The sequence below is a fragment of the Trachinotus anak genome, unplaced genomic scaffold (assembly GCF_046630095.1).
Source record: "Trachinotus anak isolate AG129_WGS33_773 ecotype Australia unplaced genomic scaffold, CSIRO_AGI_Tana_v1 ptg000015l, whole genome shotgun sequence".
NCBI classification, from domain to species: Eukaryota; Metazoa; Chordata; class Actinopteri; order Carangiformes; family Carangidae; genus Trachinotus; species Trachinotus anak.
Genome location: NW_027273866.1, coordinates 2737428 through 2758096, shown reverse-complemented (window position 1 = coordinate 2758096; position 20669 = coordinate 2737428). Strand labels below are relative to the sequence as shown.

The 20669-nt window shown below is 40.7% G+C and overlaps 1 protein-coding gene and 1 long non-coding RNA gene across 9 annotated transcripts in view; one reads left to right on the top strand and one right to left on the bottom strand.

Annotated features, from left to right (window-relative positions):
- Positions 1–2377: 2377 nt before the first annotated feature.
- On the bottom strand, positions 2378–11118 carry LOC139633107 (uncharacterized). Of its 2 annotated transcripts, none has more exons than XR_011693686.1 (3): positions 10643–11022; positions 10102–10255; positions 2378–4546 (listed from the first exon to the last, which is right to left on the bottom strand). It is a non-coding gene; the product is annotated as an uncharacterized lncRNA (long non-coding RNA). The 2 variants fall into 2 exon arrangements; XR_011693685.1 differs by lacking the exon at positions 2378–4546 and adding an exon at positions 11037–11118 and having other exon boundaries at positions 6609–10255; positions 10643–10921.
- The window catches only part of esrrb (estrogen-related receptor beta), a 46986-nt gene continuing 37374 nt past the window's right edge, over positions 11058–20669 (top strand). The window contains exons 1-2 of one of the 7 annotated variants that reach the window (XM_071498533.1): positions 11059–11331; positions 19174–19242. Coding sequence is in view for 5 of the 7 variants with exons in the window: in XM_071498526.1 (XP_071354627.1) it covers positions 15281–15330; positions 19174–19242 (119 nt within the window). In the remaining 2 variants the exon portion in view is untranslated. Of the gene's footprint in view, positions 11332–14423; positions 15331–19173; positions 19243–20669 lie in introns of those variants that run through there. The other 6 variants (XM_071498526.1, XM_071498527.1, XM_071498528.1 and 3 more) reach the window with 6 other exon arrangements.

Here is a 20669-nt window from a genome sequence, read left to right as displayed (position 1 = left end):
AGCAATACCGTCCACAGAGCAGTGTGTTTATAACTTGTGTCAGCTAACATGTATGTTATCAGAGATCTATAGCAATTTTTCATATCCATATGCATGAAGCTGTGGTAGCACCTGGGTGTAGGACAGTCACAGGCCTCTGCTGTCCCAGCTGCAGCCACGTCAGCCCGAGAAGAGGAGTAGGGACGCTGGTCTAGCAGATGGCAGTGTGGGCTTTGAAAAACCATGGCCCTGAACGAGCCCCAGGCAGCCCCAGAGGCCAGCGCTCAGCCAAAGCTCCACATGTGGCAAGCCAGGAAGGACATTAAGTGGATAATAGTTAATAGTGAACCAGGTCATTTACTATCATGTGCGTACTTTATGGAGCACAACCACCACTCCTGTGTGCAGAGGGGGCTGTGGCTAAGCGCAGGTTTAACTTTTAGATGCAGATAAAAGTGCTAAATGATCACGCAGAGCCATTTGCAGACTGTCACTCTCTTGGATAAACATTGTGCAATACCTCAGGTGATTTAATAGCTTGTTGTTGGGTTGATGAGAAAGCATAGTAGTGGAAATGTTGTTCTTTCAGTCATATGACTGACCACAGAATATGGCCTCACTCATTTCAACATTTTCCATCCTAGAAGTTACTGCCCCTCTCCTTTACAGGGCCGAGGATCATGTGGTGTGTCACTCCGCTATGGTTAAGTACAGATGAAGAGATAGCCTCTTTAATATCCAGGAGCTCATTTCACAGTGGCTGGCAGGTCACAGCATGATGACAGCTAAACAAGCGAGCCTACAGGATGGAACATAAGCCACACAGAGCATGTGGACTGAGGCCTTCACTTTCCTGCAGTGCACAGAGGATACGAAAAACACTCAGGATTGATTGTTATCAAGATATAGTTAGAGGGAAAAACATGCATGCATTTGTTATTTGCTCTGGTATACATGTTGAAAGCAAGATGCATTAAATTGTTAAATGCAATCACATTCAGGTTTGAAATGCAAATGGCCTCCGCCAGCCACAACATTTTAAACTTCTCTGTTAAGGATGGTCTGAATGTTTTGTCTCCTTCAGCCACAGTGATGGACTTTGTCAGCAGCAGATGTAAAGCAGGGATATCTAGAGACGCATAATAGGATTGCCTTGTCCACATTGTATTTTCTCTCAAAAGTGAATTAGGGTATCTCTTTTCGTCACAAAGTGAAATAATGTATCCAATGGCTGCATTCAAAACCCCTTAACCACTTTGTGCTGTACTCATAATTGGATTTTAACAGCAGGTTCCTTCAAACATCTAGCCATCACCATCTCCAATATTGGATTTTTCAAATACTTCTATTCATGAAGCCCTGTTTTTTATCTCGTTCCTGTTGAAATGACATGGTTTTTAATCAGCCAATGCACAAAATGTCTGACTGCACTGGAGTCATTAAACCTGCCTGCCTCTACACAGACACATGCACACATCCTACCAACTGCATAGCCTATTAGAGAGATGGAAGATTATGGCCTAAATGAAGCCATTAGTTACGCAAACCTCATGATCATCTTATTTGTATGTATAAATCTGATCCATTTCCCTTGCTCAAGGCAAATAATTCTTCCCTCAAATGATTTTGGAGGAACTGAGTAAAAACAACAGCAGCGTCAACAACAAAAACAACATCAGGAGCCATAATGAAAGGAGCGGAGGCAAAGGCACTCAGGCGATTGCATCCATTACCCCTCTCCACTATATGGACCCCTTCGTAGGGATTACCCCAGGTTCCAGAGAGGTTGATTATTAGATGCTCGCAAAGGTTTCGTTTGAATCGCCCCAGTTAAACGAGAAATTGCAGGCTGAGGAGAGAGGCTAATAACAGTTATTAACCCCGTGCGGGCGGCGGTGTAAAAGAGCGCCACAATAACGAGGTGCACCACCAAGGTTTGAGGCGCAGCGCAGCTAGCACACCCCCGAGGAGAAGCTAACTTATTAAAATAATGAATTAGCCGACCAGATTACTGCAGCCTGCGGCAAAGGCAATTATCCCCCTCCAAATCCCTGGACAGGGCTCCCTAGCGCCACCATAAAACAAGTGCTCAGAAAGCAGGAGCCCTCCGCTCCACACAAATGAATAGGCTGTTAATTAGGATCTCTCCCGCTGCGGGTAGCCTTCCCACTGCCATAACAGAAACCACTTCCACGACAGGGAGAGGAGGAGGGGAGAAAGTAATGGGAGGATAGTGAATGAGTGTGTGATTGCAAAAGATAGTGAAATATGTAAAGAGTGAGACTGCAAATCGTTTCAATATGAAAAAAAAAATGCATAGAATGACAATGCAAAAGATTATACATAGAGATAGCAGGAATTGTGTGTGGCCCTAATTGTGATCTCTGTGTGAGGCCAAACAGGGAACATCCAATCCCAGTCCAGGACTGCACTATCTGCTAAACATTCGGTGGCTTTACTGTACATGGTCAGGTCCTGAGAGCTGCCATAGCCCGAGGATCCCAACTGTTGACTAAAAAAGTCAATCCTGGGGCAAAACTCATTAGTTGCCTTAAAATCCCAAATATTTTTTTTAAATAAGTGTTAAAACTAATAGGCATCACCTACAGCAGCTTGGACTCCCTGAGAGTAAGAGTTAAAACTCTTCCTCCTTAAGTATAGGGGTTATCAGTCCTGGCATGAAGAAACAGTCAGACAAGGATGGAAGTGAAGTAGGCCAATGGCCACCCTGAAAAAAACCCCATGCTGTACTTCATGACACATATATACAGCCCCTAATGGTTATAAATACTAAAGTATCACATGGTTGACATCATGAACCAAATCTGGCCACCTTCTGCTATCACCTTCCAACTCCACATCAGTAGAAATCACAAAGTTTTGAAGGCTGGACTCACCTTGTCCTGCATAGCTACAGTATACTTATACAGAGAGATAACTGTCAAAGTGGAAACTGTGCCAAAGGAATAACTGCTGCACATATTGTAGTTCAGCTGCCCATTTAGATTTAGTCTGTCATGCACTTCAGTTGTAAAGCCTGTGTGGAAGAGTCATTTATAGACTCAGGCACAAGACACAAGTCTTTTTTTCCCCCACAATGGGTAAAGAGTAACATACAGATACATCTAGTCATCATCTGAATGCTTCAACCAACTTGTGTTTAGCGCCACGCACCTAAAGCTTCGGTCTTTATTTGCACTGGTAATACCACTGACTCCCTGTTGATTTTTATATTTTCATGAGGAAGGTTTCATGCTGTTTAGCAAGAAGCAAAACTGGTTTGTCATATTATCTTCCATAATGTCAATTACTTCTGGGCTTATTATGCCACCAAATTTAATTAGAAAAGACTGCTATATTTAAATTACAGTGAAGGGAATTGTTCTTCTTTGAAACCATCCAGTGCTGTATATCCTGTATGTATGTATACAGTCATTTGAAAAATGAAACATTATGTATTAATAGTTTGTAAAGCATACTCTTTATAGTGTGACTTGCTCCCAAGAGGATGATTATATAGTCACACAGATATGCAGGGCACGAAACAAGACATTATGCCAGTGTACTGTATGAATATGCCTGCAAGGCTTGACATGAATGCAATTTCATGTAATTTGAATGCCTTTCATGAGGCAAGGACTCTTTTGAACTGTCTTAAAAAGCACATCCACCATGGTAGCTGCCAGTGGCCCTGGGTACAGAGGAGTCATGTCGACAGGCCCAATTAATGATGGGGCGTCTGAGAGTGAATGAATGAGGAGCTTTGAGAGGATTCCTCCACCTTAAATCCCCCTGTGCTGCTGCTCCCAGACTGCCTGTGAAGAACAATCAAACGGCAGCAACCCCCTCCTATTTATCACTTTAAGACATTAGCCAGACATGGGTCTGAATATTAACCAGCTCCTTTTCCAGGAGAGTTCCACACCAAAGGCTGCGTGTGGCAACATACATTTTTAATCACAGGGGGAAACGAGGCCTCTCAATCGCTCTCATCTATTACTGTATGCTTAACTCTCCGCATTTTTTCTCCAGGGATCTAAAAACAGGAAACAAGCTATCGTCGCTGTTGCTCATCCCTTGTGGTTTGTGTTTCATTTTTATATTGTTAAACATTTTATCTAAACAGCCCTGATTAGATTTTTATTCTCGGTTTCATTCTGTGGTTTCTTGATGGATCACAGTGAGTCCTTATCTACTACAAATTGTTTGTAAAGCACAATCTGAGTCTCTCAGTGACTATCTTGACTACGGTGACAGAGTTCATTTCCCTGGGTTGGCTGTGTGTCTTCCTGTGTAGGACAACTGGGCTGAGGCAGTGGAGCGTGAGCCAGGCTTCCACAGCTTAATTGGAGTCATGTTCTCCAGAGCCTGGAGCTGCTCCTCTCCCTGCACCGGCCTCTCTGGTGCTGGGCCTGTGGTGGGAGCAGGAAGGGTAGGGCACGGGTGCCAGGCATGCAGGGAGATGATCTGTTCACCCCATCGTCTCCCTCTGGGTCCCCCCACTGTGACACATGGCACCCTGGTAACAAGGTCACTCCACTGGTGTGGCACCACAGGGAAAGCTGGCCTTATTATCAGGAGAGAAGACATTCTTAAGAAGAATCTAAAGGAGAAACTGATCTCCCATCACATTGATTCACACAAGACGACAAGGTCTCTCTATATTCAAGAGCTTTTTTCAAACTTTGTCAAGGGTAAATATTTAATTTAATTTAAATGCATATAGATATGCATATATCATAAGGAAAGCTCAAATGTATTTCACATCTTGATAAAATCATCATAGATCATATGAAGTATGTCTGTGTATGTACATTATGTTTATGCTTTATTAGAGATCGCATACATGGGAAACAGAATAACATCAACACCCGTACAAGAGCGTTGAATCAAATACAACAAACCTTCAGTTAATGAAACTTTTGTAAATGTTATAATGTTTGATTATTCCTGCGACTGCCAGGAAAATGTTGGATTCAACATTATGGTCATTTTAAAATGTAAGCCAATGCAACAAGACCTCAACATTTCGTTGTAGTTGCTTACATTTAAGGTGTTCCCCATCTACACTTGAAGGTGTTTTGTTATTTTCCCACCCTGTGCACCCTGCGTACGATGCAATAAAACATCAAACCAATATCTATATTGAAATACATTAATCATTAGATTTACAGAGAGACAAAATGTATACACTGTTGTGAATGAATGAGAATGAAATGAATGAATGAAACGTAATATAATTATCTTGTTTTTATAATATATGTTTTGTGTGGTTTTTGGAAGATAACATCTTTGCCTCGCTCAAAATACTAACCATGCTCTATAAGGCAAAATACTGCCAGAACAAAGCATAAATGATTACTCTATAAGGGGTGTTTTACGGTTATAAGAAAAGTAATGCTTTTTGCCTTGTGATTAAGAACTTAAGAAGCCTTTTAAGCTTATTATTCTATGGTCTATTTTTCATTTGTTTAGGTAACCATTTATTATTCACTGTTTAGTGAGGAAATTACAGAAATCAGTTAAATGAGGTACACCATGCATGGGCTAGCACTGCTCTGCCAGGACATATCAATCTCAATCTCTCTCATGGCGTAAGAAAGTGAAAACTAAGGAAAGTCATTTTGTGCCCAATGGAAGTTTTCCTTTGGAAATTTTGCCTTCCATTAAGAATCAAATTAAGCACTGGAGCAGTGCTTTTTAAAATGCCCACCCCCTCGAAATACACACACTCACACACATCTAATTTGTGATTTATTATGTTCCTGATGTGGAAGGAACATTGGTGTGCTGTTGAGTGAGAGGTGGTTTATCCGCTCCACAGTGGGTACAGTAATATATGTGTGTGTGTGTGTGTGTGTGCGTGTGTGTGCATGTATGTGCCTTTGCCAGTGCGTATGTGTCACAGACAGGAGGCGAAGCAGAGTATACAGCCATCATTCACTGCTGTGGGTCAGCCCTCACACGTGACAGCAGGTGACCAGTGTCAGACAGGAAAGGTCACAGGCCTGCAGTCTGCACACTCTACCAGTTTACAGAGCTTAGAGAATCCTGCAGACAACCAGGCAAAATTTGACTCCATGAGACAGATTATGTTCCTCTCATGCCGTTAGGGAACTGTTCGGAGGTTTGGGTCATGATGAGATATTTACTGGCTGAAGCAGCTAAATGTGCAAGCTTAATTAGCTGGATGCCTCTTTGCCTGATGTGTCTTCTCTGTCCCGTTCCCCTCTCTCACTGTTTCACTTTCCCCACTGTCCCTTTTTCTCTAGAACTTAGACAGCAGGAAGCCTTTCTTCCTCACTCATCTGTCTGTATGGACCCTGATGACAGCAAAGTCCGGAGGCTGTGTTTTTGAACATCTTTCAGTCTGGCCACTCTCTGTGGGAGTGCTCTGACTTGAAGGTACTACCTTATTTATCTAATATGTGGTGATGCACATTTGACATTCCCATATGTGTTTGTGTATATGTGCATATTTGTATGACCTATTTATGTGTGTTTGTCTGGACCTTATTTTTGTCTTCACAGGCCCATTAGTTAAATAGATAAAATGCATTGTTTCTTTTTCATCTGTGTATCACCTAAGGCATGTTTTTCCTTGATTGCATTGCAATCACAGTGAGCGTTTCCTCATTAGTGGCGAGCCTGTTTTAAGTTCTTATTTTACACAGGGAATTTCACTCAGTCACATGCGTACACATTTTGTTGTGTGAGCATAAGTACCCAATTTTTCTTTATCATTTTAGGTAAAATGTTGTTTTGGTTTTATTTTTTAGGGAGGATAAAAATCTGGCGGATGAAGATTAGGTACGAAGTTTAACGTGGGAAACCTTTGTACTTGCCTCTCCATTGTGGGAAAAGGGCATTGATAGGAAGGCAGATAGAGCTGATCAATAGGAAGTGCAGTTTTCTCCCCAGGCCTTCTTTCATATCTCTCTCTTGTTTGTGTTTTGAAGGGGTCGGGGGTAGGGTCTGGTAAAGTGGTGGCGTGGGCGGGCTTCTGCCCCTTTATCAATCAGGATTTTAATTACACACGTCTAGGGCGACAGCTAGATTAGAAACCAATCGACGCTATCGGCCACAAAATCTAATTACTGTTTATTGACAGATAAGGGCAGGCCCCCTTCACTTTTCCAAATAAGATAAACCTCCCCCCTCGTACACAATGAAGAGCAGCTCATACTGTCCATGAAAGACTCTATGATAAGTAAACCCCCGCCAGAGAATTCCTCTATGCTTATGGAGAGACATTACCTCTATAGACCTCTGTGTTGATCAGTGTGACGCATCCAAATTACACCTCTTCTTTAAACTGTATAAGCTCTGTAATAGTAGAAGCTGTTAATACAGTACATCTGACTTGAGTTTTTTTTTTCTCCACACTCATTCAGGGAAATTTTAGAGCTCATCTCTGTAACCTTTAACCTTGTGTTTCATAAACTCTAGTTACACCCCTTCTTGTTAGTTACTCATAAATCAGTGGGGTCTTAATGATGAGTAATGAGTGACCTTTAACCCTGCAGAGTGCATACAGGTGAACCATCCTGTCTCCTGTTGACACACATCTCCCCAGAGGACAGTCCATCCTCGCAGTGCTCGACGTCCTCCTCTGTCTTGGCTAAAAACTGCCCCTCTACACGCTCACCCACAGCAGCCGTTTTACAGCCTCCGTCACCGCGCAATGCACTTTGCCTTTAAAGCCGAGAATCTGCCTCAGGTAAATATGGAGTAAATGATTGGATTATTGTTCTTTCATTTGGCTGTGTAGTAATGGCTGGATTATAAACATTGCAGAGTATAGATTTCCTGTCAGATCCTATGAATCAGACATCCTTATCTCATTTCCAGACTGCCGCTCCACCCAGCGCTGCCATCTCCCAGCCAGGGAGTCTCAGAGAGCATGGGGGAAGCCATAGACGTGCGTATGCACACACACATGCAGACATAAACATAAACAGACAGACAACCAGACAAGCACACCCAATAACAAACACACATACATATGAGTTAGAGGGAGAGCGAGACAGAGAGAGAGAGACAGAGAGACTGTTGTCACCCAGCACAGCACAGCCACTCCGAAGTCCATTCGAAGATTTCAAAAACCACTTAGGCCCCCTGTCCATATTTGTTAAGCAAGTAAATCTAAGGGCTATGGTGCACTGAATTCAAAGAGAGAGGAGAGACAGCAACGCAGAGAGCATGAGAGAGGGGGAAAGGGAGAAAGATGTCTCCTAAATGAAATTTAGGTGAGGGTGGGCTGGAGGGTGGTTGACAGCAGGTGGAGGGAGAGAGGCTTCAGACCCTCTGATCTGGATCTATTGCTCAAAGAAAAATGTTTGGGTTTGAATTATGCAGCATTTTTGACCAGGACTGGAGATTGATGCCTGGTTGTACAGATGCTTGGACATCATATCAGTAGTTGTGTTTGATATGTTTTATGTTTTTCCCTCACTGCCTGCCTCTCTGCCTCTTCACTAAATTTCTTTTCACTGGATTACCAACACTGTAATTGGGTTAGGGAGCTGTGTGCACCAGCAACCGCTGCACAAACATGCTTTTGTTGGAATCCATCAAAACTCACTGCACAACTGTGGAAAGTCAACAAAACAACACATGCTAAACTGGTACAACAAAAATATAGGGTTCATGTATACTCATACAATTTATTCTAAAGTTAAAAACAATGCACACAAATGTGAATCAGAGTTTGATCTTTCATTCTTTCTATATTAAAAGTGCTTGAGCTTGAATTGTGGCATGGGTCCAGTCCAGTGCACCAGTCATTTTCCCATCAGAGTTCAAAGAAGCAGGCAGGAAAGGACGTAAGAGAAATTTGCACTTATAAGCCACAGTTATGTCTACCATTATCATAATTTATATGACACTGACATTCAGAAAACCATAGGAAACCTCATGAAACTACATTTAATAGGGATGGACATTAATTTCAATATTTAAATGGTGTTTGGTGGACCATATTGCAACAACACAGACAAATGAATGTCATACACCAGCATCAGTTCAAATCTGTCTTTACTAAAGCTACAACTAATTTCTTCATCAATTAATCTGCCAACTATTTTCTCGATTGACTGACTAATTGTTTAGTCTATTAAATGTCAGAAAATAGCCTGTCAGAATTTCCTGAAACTTAAGATGTTGTGTTCAAATTGCTTGTTTTGTCCAACCAGCTGTCAGATATTTGGTTTACAAAGACATAAAACAAAATGTCTCACATTTGATGAGCCAGAACTTGGCACTTTTGCTTTAAAAATGACTTCATTATCAAAATGGTTGATTCATTTTCAGTAGATCAACTAATTGATTAGTAAACTGATTATTTCAGCTATAGTTTGAAGCGCATTATGCAAAGATCTGAAGTGCAGAAACTGAAACAAAGTTTTACAACTCAATAAAACAACTCTCCTGCTTACTCAATCATAGTTCCAGGCGATAACTCAGTTACATTACATATTTGATCCTTAGATCTTAAGGTTTTAAGATCTTACTTTTACGAGAGGATTGTTTATGTTAGCCAATAAAAACTCACAGGTGAATTCTTAAACTGGGTGATATTCTCCTGTAGTTCACAGTCTGGATAAGCTTTCTGTGAGTGGTCGAGAGCCGCTCACCGGTAGTTAATACACCTAACAGAGGGAACTGCTGTTGTCATTCCTGAGTGCAGAAGCGCTGTGCCATTACATTTATAGATTTTCTCTTTGATGGGATAATTTGGTCTTTATATCTCTCACAAATGAAGTGATCCTCAGTGCTCCTTGCGCAGCTCAATGTGCAGGTCCCATTTTCAAATACAGTTAATTGCATTCGAAAAGAATCAATGATACTTTCACGGTGACAATATCATTCTTTTAATGTCACTTAATTTCCTCAGTGAAATGATTACATCAATAGCCTGGAACCCATTTCTATCTTTCAGCATGAATTAATCTATTAAGGACAATAATTACACGTTTGTAATGGATAGGTTTTTGTGCTCAGAAGTAAATGCAGTCGAGTCTCCATTGTGCGCCTGGTTGTTGGCACTGTCCTGACTGTCCTGTCATTCATTCAGTTTATGAATTACACTATCACCCTGGAAAAATAAATAAATAATGGTACCTCTGCTGCAGCTCCTTGGTGGCCTTGTTGTGAGATAGCCCTCCCTCTAGTGGAGATGATAGAGTTGGTTACTGCTGTCAGCTGGCTTTATGCTCTGGTCCACAGCTGAGGCAGTCAGTCAATGATGGAAAATTTGAAATGTGTGGAAGAAAACCTTTCACGAGACAGGACAGAACAGAGAGCAAATTTAAATCTTCCTTGTCTCATTTATGAAATAGGCTTCGGAAGTTGAAGGGTCAGGTGCTCTGCTGGGAATGTGTATTTTTAAAGCGTTTTTTATATGTTGATGCGCATATGTGATGTGTTGCCATAACTCTAAAAGTGGATCTGAGGACCACCACAGGTCATTACGTGGGGTACTATGGGATCCACCAGCAAGTTTCACATGTCACTATTACCACATGTATTGTTTCACAGTTGCTTTCACTTGATGGTCCTGACAGTATCTCACAGAAGGCTACATAACAAACTACATTCAAAACATTAATTGCACACCCCCCTAAAAATCTGATCAGACGGAGTTTGTGAAGTTTGTGAACACCTGGTTTACTGTGATCTCAGCAACAGACGCGTCGCCGCTGTTGTCCCGTTATTTATTCATCAGCAGTGGAAAACAACTGACTGTCGTGGTGTTCACCCTTTTGCACGTCTGCCCTTTTATCACCAGCAAATGCACCCGGGTTGATGGGCTGAGAGGAAAAATAAACCCCCCCAAAAAATGAAAGCCTTTGACAGAAGTCAACACACTCACACTCACACAGCTGTAGAGAAGGACGCGCTGCCCAAAAATGACACTGAGTTTCCTTACCAGCTGGGGTCCCTATAGTAAAATAAAATAACAACTGTCGAATAGCAATTCAAACAATATATACGCTTAAAATTCAATGATATTTTTTCACATAGGTCATCAAGCAAAAAGTGGGAGCTAAACTCACAGGACAGCCTGGCAGGACTGTATGGCAGAGTTTTTTTTTTTGTTTTTTTTTTGTTTTTTCTGAAGCCCATTTGACCCCGCTCACCCGGGTCCTGCTGCCGGTGGAGGTGTTTGGTTTAGGCTCTGGGCGCGCCGCCGGAGGAGGAGTTGATAGTGTGGCTCCGGTGTGTGGCAGTTCAGCGGCGCGCCCAGACACGCAGAGCCACAGCACCACCGCCACCGCCACAACCTGGAGCCACCACCTCCACAGTGCGCTGTGCTCAGCCGGGGGATGTTGCATGACTTGTCCGAGTAAGGTACACTATACATTCATCGTCAGTTTATCCTCACATGTTTTGTTTTGTTTTTTTCCCCTGCGCTGTTTTTTTTTTTTTTTTTTGTGTGTGTGTGTGTGTGTGTGTGTGTGTGTGTGTGTGTTTGAAGATTTTACACATTTTTTAAAATGTAGCTTTGACGCACCTGTAGCTGTACTGTAAATTGCATCAATGCGCAGGCGGTTTAGCTCTGGTTGAGGCATGTGCTCATGTGTTCCTCTGGGAATGGGGACTGAATTACGTTATCGATTTGACCGGTACTGTATGCACGAAAAGGCTAAATATAACGAGTCTAAGGCCTGTGTTGTCTGTGTATTACCGGAGAAATTCTGGGGTGGATCTGTTAAATGCAAACGATTAACCACGCACATTTATTTGCTAACTCTTTAAAAAGAAAGTGTGATTTTTGAGGATGCTAGGTGAAGAGCTTTTATGCTCCTTCTCCCAGGCCAAACCTTTTCACATCACCAGACCTCAGTTACATTTAGCTTAAAATGAACTTGTCAGAGAGTTGATTAAAACAACATTATCTTTACTAAACCATCAGAAAGCTGAGGCTTCATGTTGCTCAACTGCCTCAGTGTTAGTTAAACTTCAGCCCTATGTAAATTGGAATACCCTGGTTGGTGTTATGTGCTTTTAGTTCTTTAAAACTCCTTTATGATTAGTGGAGTCATTGTTATTATGTGACATTATCAGATGTAATTTCATCAGTCTTGCATACAAACAGTATTCAAGTCACAATAGGTGACAAGCGCTTGAAGCCACTTTACTTAGCTTAAGTAACCTAAAGTGACTCTGTTTTCTTGTTTTGACAAGTTCATTTACTATAGAAGCTTTCTAATTGCAACACCTACTCATACAACATACATATACATACATAAACACACACGCATGTGTGTGCTGTACAGAGCGAATACATGAAGATATGTGTGATGCCATAAAAAACAAAAAGAAAAACAAACAAAAAAACAACAACAAAAAACAGAAATCACAGTTATTAGAAATTAAAATAATAAGCTACATTTTACAGTAGATCAACGCAGACTTTTATTCTGGTATTGCACTAACTTTGTCATGCCACGTGTGATGGAGTGTTCGCCCAGCGCAGCTCTATTCTTTATTTGTATCAGATCCCTTCCTGTCAAATCAACTGTCACACGTCGTGATTTTTTTCATAACAGAGCTGATAAGAATCAACGATAGCAGCAGCAGGGCTTTCATAGCTCACACTGCGTGACAAAAGTCTATCTGGTGTCAGTCGGAAACCTTGGGAGGCCACAGGAAAATATGCAGAAATGTAATATATCAAATGGAAGCAGTTATCAACGTGAAAAAAGTACACAGGCTAGATACCAGGGTAATATTGCAGTGTGTCATGAGGGAGTATCACCTCTTGTGATTCTCTGTCTGGTTGTAACTGAGTATCTTAAACCATGCTGGATCAGCTGTTACTCCCACTGGAATGAGTGAGTTGACTCATTTGACACAAAATGAGAAATTTAAAGTTAAAGATTTTTACATTCCCGATGAGACAGATTGTGACGCTACAACTAGAATAAATAGCAAAATTTCCTCTAGAAAAAAATGTTTTAATTATATTTAAATTCTATGTAGTAGTATCTGTAGTGAAGTACAATATACAGTAAACTTTGTGCTCTGTTTGTGCTTTATTTGTGCCTTGTGAAGTGTATAACCATTTTTTATTTTTTATCCCTTTGTTCCGTATTTTGTGCAGTGTAGTTTATAAGTCCGAGAACCTTGTTTGATAGTTGGTTTATTCCTCTCTGAGGAATAAAACTGACAGGTGTTTGAGTTGGCATCAATCTTAATTGGATTTTCATTTATTTAGTCATTTGTGTTTGTCACAAAAAGAGACCAGATGCTGTGTGATCTGTGCCACCGTGGAGGCACTATTGCTGCACATCAATAGGCCTGTGATGATCAATAGGGATTGCGTGATGTTTTTGCATTGATTATAGAAACGTGAGCTGTTGAATGGAACTGGATTCCTCTCCAGGGGTTATGCTGTTCCTGTTCAGCAGAGAAAGCTGGAGAGCAGCAGAGCGACCTAACACACCTTTTTGCATGACTCCGCTGGTAGATCTCGACTCCTCCTCACTCGTATTTTTACTGAAGTAGCTGAGGACCGTTGTTCAGGCACCTCGTGAGTTTCTCAGAAGTGGTTCAAGCTGCTGTTTCTTTCTGCTTGACTCAGCCAAGTGTCAGCCATTGTCGGACCGCTCATTTCTCCAATAAGATGCCATGGTAAGCTCTGTTCTTATAATGTGGGGATACAGTAACATGGAGACCCTCACTGACTGTGAAATGGTATCTGCATTCTCTGCATTCTTACTGAGCTTGATCAACAGTGAAACACAGGCGGTTCTAAAGCTGGGGATAGAGAAGACAGAGCTGGATTTTCCGCTGCTTTAGAAGCTGATGGGCTTCCAGAATATGAGTTATGGCTTGAGATCATCTCTCACAGGTGCTGAAAGGTTCACAATGGTCCCTCACATGTAGCACCCGCAAATGGAGCTAGTGGCACAGCTCAATAAATACATTTACTGTCCTTAGTGGTTTGAAAGCTATTGGTTTTTGAAAGTGAAGTGCTGCAGATGCACTAGACTGCTTGCAGGAACTTCTACAGTGTGGCACAGGCTGATGTCAGATTTGACTTTATGATGTTTTATGTAACAGTACAGGCTACATTTTGATCACCTAAGATGCATGCATAGTTGACAGTAGTTTTTTTTTCAATCTTCATAGTCAAGTTCTGAGATGTCAGCTGCTTGGTAAAGTTCTGTGGTGTTGTCGTTGTGTGAAGGGAAATTGCTTTGGCTTGTCTGAGGCTTCAAATCATTGCAATGAACAATGCAAGCCTACAAAGAAAGATGTAGAAACTAAGAGAAAGTGCAGTTCTTCCTAAAATAAAAAAAATTAAATGAACAAAAATAATTTGCTTTTACATTAATTACAGTAAATATTACATTTTAAACAAACATAAAGAAACTATTTAAGCTTTTCTTATTATTTCACAAATGCTTCATTGCAGTCTCTGACTCTGACAGTCCCCTACTTCTATTTATTATCTGCATTTACATTTGAGTTTTTAGCATCGAGAATTGTACAACTCTTTTTTTTTTATTTAATAGAGATGGAAACTTTGTGCGTTGACTGTTCTCCGAGTTGCATCTCTGTTGTTCATGTGATAGGTTGTTTTGTCTATGCGTGTGAGCCATGTGTGATGTGCGTGCGTGTGTGTGTGTGTTGTGCATAGCAGAGTGTGTGAGTGAGCGTTTGGATCCCTCCTCCCCGGTGCTCTGCCGGCCCCTCTGTCGCTTTAAGTCCTGCCCCTCGGAGCCAGCCAACAGCAGCTGTTCCATATTCATCAAGCCCTTGAGTCTTAAAGAGCCCTATCCCGACCATGGAAAGAGTCATTCCTCTTGCTCGCGCTCTCATGCTCTCTCCATCTTAGCGCTCATCCCGCTGCTGCCTGCGCTTCTCTCTCTCTCTCTCTTTCTCTCTCACCCCCCTTTACCTCTCTGTCTGTCTGTCCCTCCCCCCTTCACTCTCTCACTCTCTCTACTCTCTCTCTCTCACTCTCCCTCTGTCATACACACGCATTCACTTACATACACTCACTACACACACTCTTTATCTCTTCCCCACACACACACACATATATATATATATATATACACATATATACATAAACACACACATACACAACACACATGCTCACGCACACACGCGCCCACTCAATCCATCAGAGTCCAACATACCTGTGCAGGCTGGGGGGCGCGGTGCTGGAGGGGCTTTTCGGCAGCGTTGTCTCTGAGGGTGCTCTGCTGTCATTTAGGGAAGAAGCGGGTCTCAATTGTTTTCTCTTTCCTCTTCCTCTCATTCCTGGAATGCTAAAACTGGACTGATGGACATTTCAGAACTTTGTCTTCCAGACCCTCTCAGCTATCATAACCAGTAGGTGCACCTCGTTTCTTTCTTTCCTTTTTCACTTCGCTTTTTAACCCCTCTGTTGTGATGCAGTTTTATTTCTTTCCTGTCTTTCTTTTTTCTGTTATTCTTTTTGACCTCACTGCTCATTTAACAGTGCCTTGTGTTGTTATATGTTTCTTGAATCCCACTAGTCTAGGCACTGAACTTTTTCCTGTTTTAGCAGCGATGTGCTTTTCTTTTTCTCTCTTCATATACCCTCTCACACCACCCTCCACATTCTCAAACATGCACTTTCTCTTGATTATTGTTTTAAAGGCTTTTAAATCACATAGAGCAACAGGGCAGATGTAACTGTGTATGTGTGTGTATGTATGTGCAGATCTATTGCGTGAACGCATCATGTATGCCAGTCTTCATAAATTTAATTCAGAGCATAGCTGAGTGATTTAGCTTTCCCCTCTGCAAAGTGTGTGTTTTTTTTTTCTCAAAGAATTTTGGGTGCCTGTCCACTTGGGTTAGGACCTTGTTTGCTGATGGCTTTGTTCCTAGATCAGGCCACCCAGGGAGAATGAGAATAATATTTTAAGCAGATGAGATTAACATGAATCCACAGAATTGGAGAGGATAAATTACACACTGTAATATTTGCAGCCAGGGAAAGACAAATAAAAGGACCCTGTAACCTCAGTGAGCTGGCAGGGCTGTCCCAGGCAGCGGCACGCGAGGCAAGCTGCTGTCTCAACATCCCCTGGCTACTGGGACAGTCTGGGCTTACACCATACTGTAACTTTGTAAATCCATCAATACCTTACATTTGACTTAAAATAAATTGTATTAAGTTGAGGGAAATATTTAATTTTTGTTTTATGTTTTAATGGAAACAGTTTTTTGGGACAATTTGATGTATTTACTCCAACACGTCTGATAATGTGTGAAAAACACAGACTAAAACAGTGTGCTTGTTCAAAGATTTATTGCAATATATAGATTTTTTTTTATTTTTATCGGCCTTTAATATTTTTTATAGATATTATTGATAAAGTCCTATTTATGCAGAAGTTGTGATTTGTAGAAAACCAGTCAGATGTTTAAAGACATTTCACTCCCTCAGTGCATTTCGATAATTTTTTTCCACTTGAATGTTTGCTGAGAAATGTCTAGAAAATTGTTCCAAATTACACCCTGCACTATTACTATGTGTGCCAAATTGTGTGTTCTTGCACCTGATCTTTTCATGTACTTACGTTTATTTAATTTCAATTTCAGTTAAGCAGTATACTAAAACATTCATTAGATTTGAAAGCAACAGAGGCAGTGAAAATCCTTCACGGAAAATGATTTAGTTTAAAGCTAGAGAACTGTATTCTGTAAGTGTGTATTGCTTTACTGCACTGATTTGTTAACAAAACTTCTTCTAAACATGTTAATATCGTAGACATATATAGAATTTTTTTTTCTAAGATGTATTTTACAAGTTCACCTTTCTCTCAGGCACACTTGCATACAGAATCCCACAAACAGCAGTAACAAAGTGGGTATTTCTCTAATACGTCAGGTACAAGTTTAAGTATATTTATATTTTTCATAGTAGTACGTCTCTGAATTGGAGGACACAACTGATGTTTAGTTTTTAAGCAGTTCTTCACAACACTCCACTATTTTTGTAAATGTAACATATTAGTATGTGACTATGGTTAGGTTTGAGGAGACTTTGAGTTTTTTCATTTTTGAATCATTTTCCCCACATGTGCAGTTTCCATCAAATATAAAATCATATTCATTGTAACCAGGAGAAACATTATTAAACATTTAAACTTTTGACATGTTCAACTATGTTGCAAATCATTTGTTTAAAACCTGTTTCAGTTTCAGTTGATGTCGTCTCCCTTTAGCTAATCAGACAAATTTTAGAAAAGTATTTTTAATATTATTTTGATGCTTACATGATCTAGAATTGATTTAATCTTCACTAGTCAATTTATCAAAGATGAAATAATAAATTCCTAAAATTGTACATGTCAATTTCTTCAGTAATGCATTTAAGTCAATGTCTATATTTGTTAATTTGTTTTTTTTTCCAGAGTAAGACAGTAATAATACAAGTTCAATATTATTATAGATTTAGCAATGGTGTACACTTATTATGGACCTATTTGGAATTTGTATATAATAAAAGTAAATACTGATAAATATGTTGTATTTTTGTGTCCCATATTCATAACATTTTATTAACATGGATACAATTAACATAAAAAAGACAGTGAAAGGAGCATTTACTCTTTCAAAGCAGAGTTGTGAACAGGTGTTTGATGTATAAATAACTTCAGTCATTTACTGTAGATGTGTTAAGTGTTCAAGCAGTGTTTTATTTTTAATAGTTTTTTGATAAAATGTATGTCTAACAATATTTTTTTTGTAACCCCTTAACTAAAGCAACTTATGCTGTCTAGAAAGAAATGAGTGTTTTCCTGGTTACGTGTCTACCTACCCACAGCTAGTTATTTGTGGGATCTCTCCAGCAATGCCCTGAGTGTGCTGTTAATTTTGGTTCAGCAGTGACTCTCTTCTGCTAATTGTACAGCGGTATTTGCAGCCCCTCACTGAGGGCTGGATGTGGCCCTGATGCTTGGTTGAGAGGATTATGAGGATTGTACGTGCTCCATGTAATTAGCACAGCACTGTTGTGAAATCGTTGTATTATACACTCTATAGATTGACCTGAGGGCATCGCCACTGCTTGGGAATTAGACTGAAACAGAGTTTTGTCTTTAGAATAGAGAGACACATTCCTCTTGCCTCTTTGCAGACTGCCAATAATTACATTTTTGAGTGCTTGGAAGTTACTACCAAATATTCAGATTTGTACTGGTTTTACTGGAACTGTATTTACTCAAAATTGTTTACTTTCATTACCATTTATATGTGCCCCATTACACTTGAGCTCTTATTTAGTTTTGCTTGACTTGTTTAAAGCTAAATATCTCTTGGCTCATGCAGTGAGACAAGTCATTTACTGTACATGTCTGACAGGCTTATTGTTGATCTTGTGTTGCAGTGGCTGTTCGCACCACTCAGAAGTCAGCCAATGCTGAGGACTGTCAGTTTAAATTCCTCGGTGCTTGCTTGAAAACACACGGTCTGAGCGGCAGCGAATTGAGATGTGACTTCTCTCTTCTTCTAAATGTTCCATCAACACCCTTGCTTTCCTTAAGCCCTGGCAGAGCCACTGCTATAAACCAACTAGGCTATCCAATTTCCCTTCATGAAATAAGAGCTTTTTAATGTATTTTTTAGAAGAGCAGAAAAAAGTTAGCACACAATGATGAATTAGATTTCAATTTATTTGACTTCATTCCCAGCTTGCTGCGTTAGAGCCTGCAAACACCCATCTCTAGCAGTTTGTCCGCTTGATTCTTATTAGGTTTCAGAAAACAAGGCGAGGGAATTGCATTAGTGTATCTTAAGTTAAAAGCTCTTTGCTCTTTGACCAAGTGTTTCATTGTTATTGGGTTAATCAGATTTTTGCTGTCTTCATGGAGATGCTATCGCAGGCTAGAGGCAGTGGTGGGTAACCAAAGCAGCCGTGCACAGACACTATCCAGATGGGATCAGCTTACGGTAATTTGGTTTCAGAATACATTACCAGAAGAGGCTCCTGACCGAGAATGGCCAACCCGTTATGAGGCAGGAGCTGGTGGCCTCTGTAGCTGCAGTGTCCAGCCCAGATGACCAGCCGACCCACCTGTCCCACGCCTCATTTCTAAGAGCTTTTAGGAGGTGTTGGGATGTGTGCCTTTTAAAGAGAACCTAATGTTTTTAAATTTAATTTGTCACCCAATTCTAAATACCTCTTCCTTGTACCAACAGGGCTTTGTTGTCCAATTCATTAGAGAGATTCCTGAGTCCACTGGCCACGCTGGAGCCCTCTCATTTCTGGTATCTAGTATCATTACTTTCACTGTAAATATGTCACTCAGCTCAGGCTGAGGGGGGGAGGGTGGAGCATGTTGTCCCTCTCCAGGCCAAATGGGGATGCAGAGTATATTGACACTCTCTGGATGTTCACTATTCTGTAGCTCCAGAGGTATTTGGGTTCATACTTGTTAGCACTTAGGCTGTCTTTTAGCTGAGCTGCCACATTAAACCCCAACCCTGGGTGATTTATTTCCCAGGTAATTAATGGGGAAATAAGAGTAAGAAAAGCATGCAATATCCAGACTTGTTCTGTTTTAAATATAGCTTATTCTTTTTTGTATTTATTCATCTGGAATCCATTGCACTGTATTCAAAGATCTGTGTTGAAATAATCATTGCAAGTCATTTTTTTCTTTTCATAGCAACATGGCATACATTTAATTATGGAAACTATTTTTTATGTTTTTTATAAGATTTGGAAGATTTTCCTGTTAGTTTAACATGCTGTCTCTTGAGACCCAATCTGATGTTTGGCATTTACACCTCTCAGTGATTAGCTACCATGCCTCTTTGGCTATTTCACAACATCCACCTGTGCGCAAACCACGAGCCGTCACCACACACGTCCCTCCTGATTTCTCGTCCATGGTAACCTTGGACACCTCCACCGCAGTGTGAGAATCTGTTTAAAAATAACCAGGTCCATTAGTCTAGAAGGATAATGCTAGCCTACGTGGGCTCTCATGCCCTTGTGGCAGTAGAGTGCTATCACTGACACGGTGCGTCAGCACTTCTTCCTGTTGCTCCACATTGAAGGGCTCCTCTTCATTTACACGCACATGCATTCATGCACGTATACATACACACACATACCATAAAACACAGAAGTTGGGAAAAATAACTGAGTCAAGAAAAGAGCTGTTAACATAGTAATGCACTTGACAAAATACTGTAAACTGGTAGAGCGGTAAATTAGTTACAAGAAGACATCAAACTGAGAACACTAAAAGTAAAGTTGAGTAAAGTTTCATAGAGTTGTACCCATTAGTATTTTTGTGACATCTTCTCTAGCTCACAACTATTCTGCCACCTCTTAGAAGCAAATTCTAGGTCCATTAATTCACACTTGGTAAGAAAATGTGATGTAAGGTGGGTAACTATATGGGTGTTTATCAGTGAAGGCTATTGGTATTGAGCGGCCAGTTGTTTGAAGGTTATGTTTCGGAGCAGTAATTGAAATGCAAAATAACATTAGGATCGATGGTTAGCTTTGTTTATTTATGAAATCAATATTGAAACCGTCCATCACTGCGGCAGCTCTGATTCCCACTGACAGCTTCACCAAGTCTTCTCTGCATGGCCTGGGTGAGCCTTGCACTCATTACAGCTTTTAGACCAGGCACTTTTTTTTAATCATCACTCCTTTTGGAAGGCTGCAATCAAATATT